The sequence below is a fragment of the Egretta garzetta genome, unplaced genomic scaffold (assembly GCF_000687185.1).
Source record: "Egretta garzetta isolate BGI_Z169 unplaced genomic scaffold, ASM68718v1 scaffold884, whole genome shotgun sequence".
In the NCBI taxonomy this organism is placed as follows: domain Eukaryota; kingdom Metazoa; phylum Chordata; class Aves; order Pelecaniformes; family Ardeidae; genus Egretta; species Egretta garzetta.
This window is the reverse complement of record NW_009259330.1, coordinates 27,148-28,965: the sequence shown is the minus strand read 5'-3', so window position 1 is coordinate 28,965 and position 1,818 is coordinate 27,148. Positions and strand designations below refer to the sequence as shown.

The following is a 1,818-nucleotide window of genomic DNA, read 5'->3' as shown; positions in this document are numbered from 1 at the left end:
GCACCAGCAAATCCCTGCTCTGACCGGCCCCCGCCCCTGGAGGGAGCAGGACTCGTGGTCGAGGGCTCTGCCACCGAGGGGCACGGGGCTGAGCCAGCTGGGCGCCGTGGGGTGAACCCTCCGGTCGCAGCCCCTCCCTAAGCAGAAGGGTGCGATCCCACCAGCCCCATGATGTCCCTCCCTGTCCCCTCTCCCATCTGCGGCACCGGAGGGCTCTGGGCTCATCCCCTGGCGTGGCCGGAGGGACGTGGACGTCCCGTGGGTCTCGGCTCACTTCATCTTCACGACCATCTTCTTGACGGCCCGCCGGGACGTGCCGCACTTGCTGTTGATGACAGCGTTGAAGTCGCAGCCGCGGCCACACATCTTGGTGACGTACTCTGTGGGGCGGAGGGGGACCTGGCCCCATTCGCAGGTGGCACCGTGGCTTTTCCTGACCCACCACCATGGCCAAGGTGGCACTAAGAGGGGATGAGGGACCCTGTCCCACCCCTCCATCCCCTACCTTTGATGGTGTTGACCACAGCCACGGGCAGGCGGAGGGGCTGCTCCATGGTGGTGGTGTTGCAGGCGATGCGTTGCCCTGTGGCTGAGGACCAGGCCAGCATCTGCCGTGAGAAGAAGTAATTGAGCGGGCACTGGGTCATGAGCTTGGGCTTGTCGGTGGAGACCTGTGAGAGGTTGTCCAGCTGCGGGTGGGTGATGTATACCCCCAAGTTGGGGACCAGCTCCAGTTTGGGCCTCCCATTCTCCTGTGGCAAGGGGGAGAGCTCTCATCTGGGTCCTGGATGGAGCCTGGGTGCCCCTCGCCCTCAGGTCTGCCCCCGGGCTCCCCTGGGGTACCCTGACCCCCTCCATCCCTTGAGGAGCCCCCTGGCCACCTCTCCTGTGCCCTGGGGGAACCCTTTGTCCCCTCCGCTCCAGCCATGGCACTGTGCCCAGTAGCACCCCTGGAGCCTTGCTGGGACCCTAGGAGCCTTGGTAGGACCCCAGATCCCTGGTGGCACCCCAGGAGCTTTGGTGGGACCCCCAGCCGGACCCCACACACCTCCAGGGGTGAGGCCCAGAGTGGGGTGCTGTTGGGCAGCGTGTCCCCCCCGCTCTCCTCCCAGAGGCAGGCGGTGTTGGTGAGTGCAGCCGGGCTGCTGGCCCCCTCCTCAGTGCCCAGGCAGGGGGGGAAGCCACCGGGCAGCTCTGCCTGCAGCAGCCAGGCCGGGGGGCTCCGGGGGGCATCAGCCAGGTTACAGCCCTGCTCCCCAGGGCTGTGAGTGGAGAAGGGCTGGAGCACCCCAACCTGTGGGGACAGAGGGGGGTTGGCTGGGCATGGGCGTCCTGCTGGGGGCCAGGGTCAGGCTGGTCCTCCGCCTCCATGGGGCAAGGAGCTGCGTGGGTTGGGGACATGGGGGCAGGGCTGTCCCCAGACCCTCACCCCGCAGGGACCAAGACCCACCTGCATGGCGGCAGCGCTCTCCAGCAGCCCCACGAGCCCCTTGAGGAACTGGCTGTGATGTCCTCAGCGAGCAGGAGGGCCCTGGGGACCAGGAGGGAATGGGGTCACCATTGGCCCCCTGGGGGTTACAGCCCCCTCCCTGCTTTGGGGACATGGGGGCACCACCGGTGCTGGCATGGGGACGTGCCCCTGCCCCATACCTGCCGTGGCCCGGGCTGGGTGCAGGGCGCTGCGGGGATGGGGGGTCCTGGTCCCCTGGGTGCTCGTACTTGCCCTGGGGCTCAGCCTCGTCGTCGGCCATGGGTGCCAGCATCAGGGCGCAGCGGCCCCTGGGCGCCTTGCTGGGGCTGCGGGACCCCCCTCCTGCT

The 1,818-nt window shown here is 68.5% G+C and overlaps 1 protein-coding gene across 1 annotated transcript in view; it reads left to right on the top strand.

The window, feature by feature from the left end:
• Window positions 1-1,749: 1,749 nt before the first annotated feature.
• Window positions 1,750-1,818, top strand: part of PNPO (pyridoxamine 5'-phosphate oxidase) — a 3,889-nt gene continuing 3,820 nt past the window's right edge. The window contains exon 1 of the mRNA XM_035892357.1: window positions 1,750-1,815. Coding sequence (XP_035748250.1) covers window positions 1,750-1,815 — 66 coding nt within the window. The remainder of the gene's footprint in view (window positions 1,816-1,818) is intronic.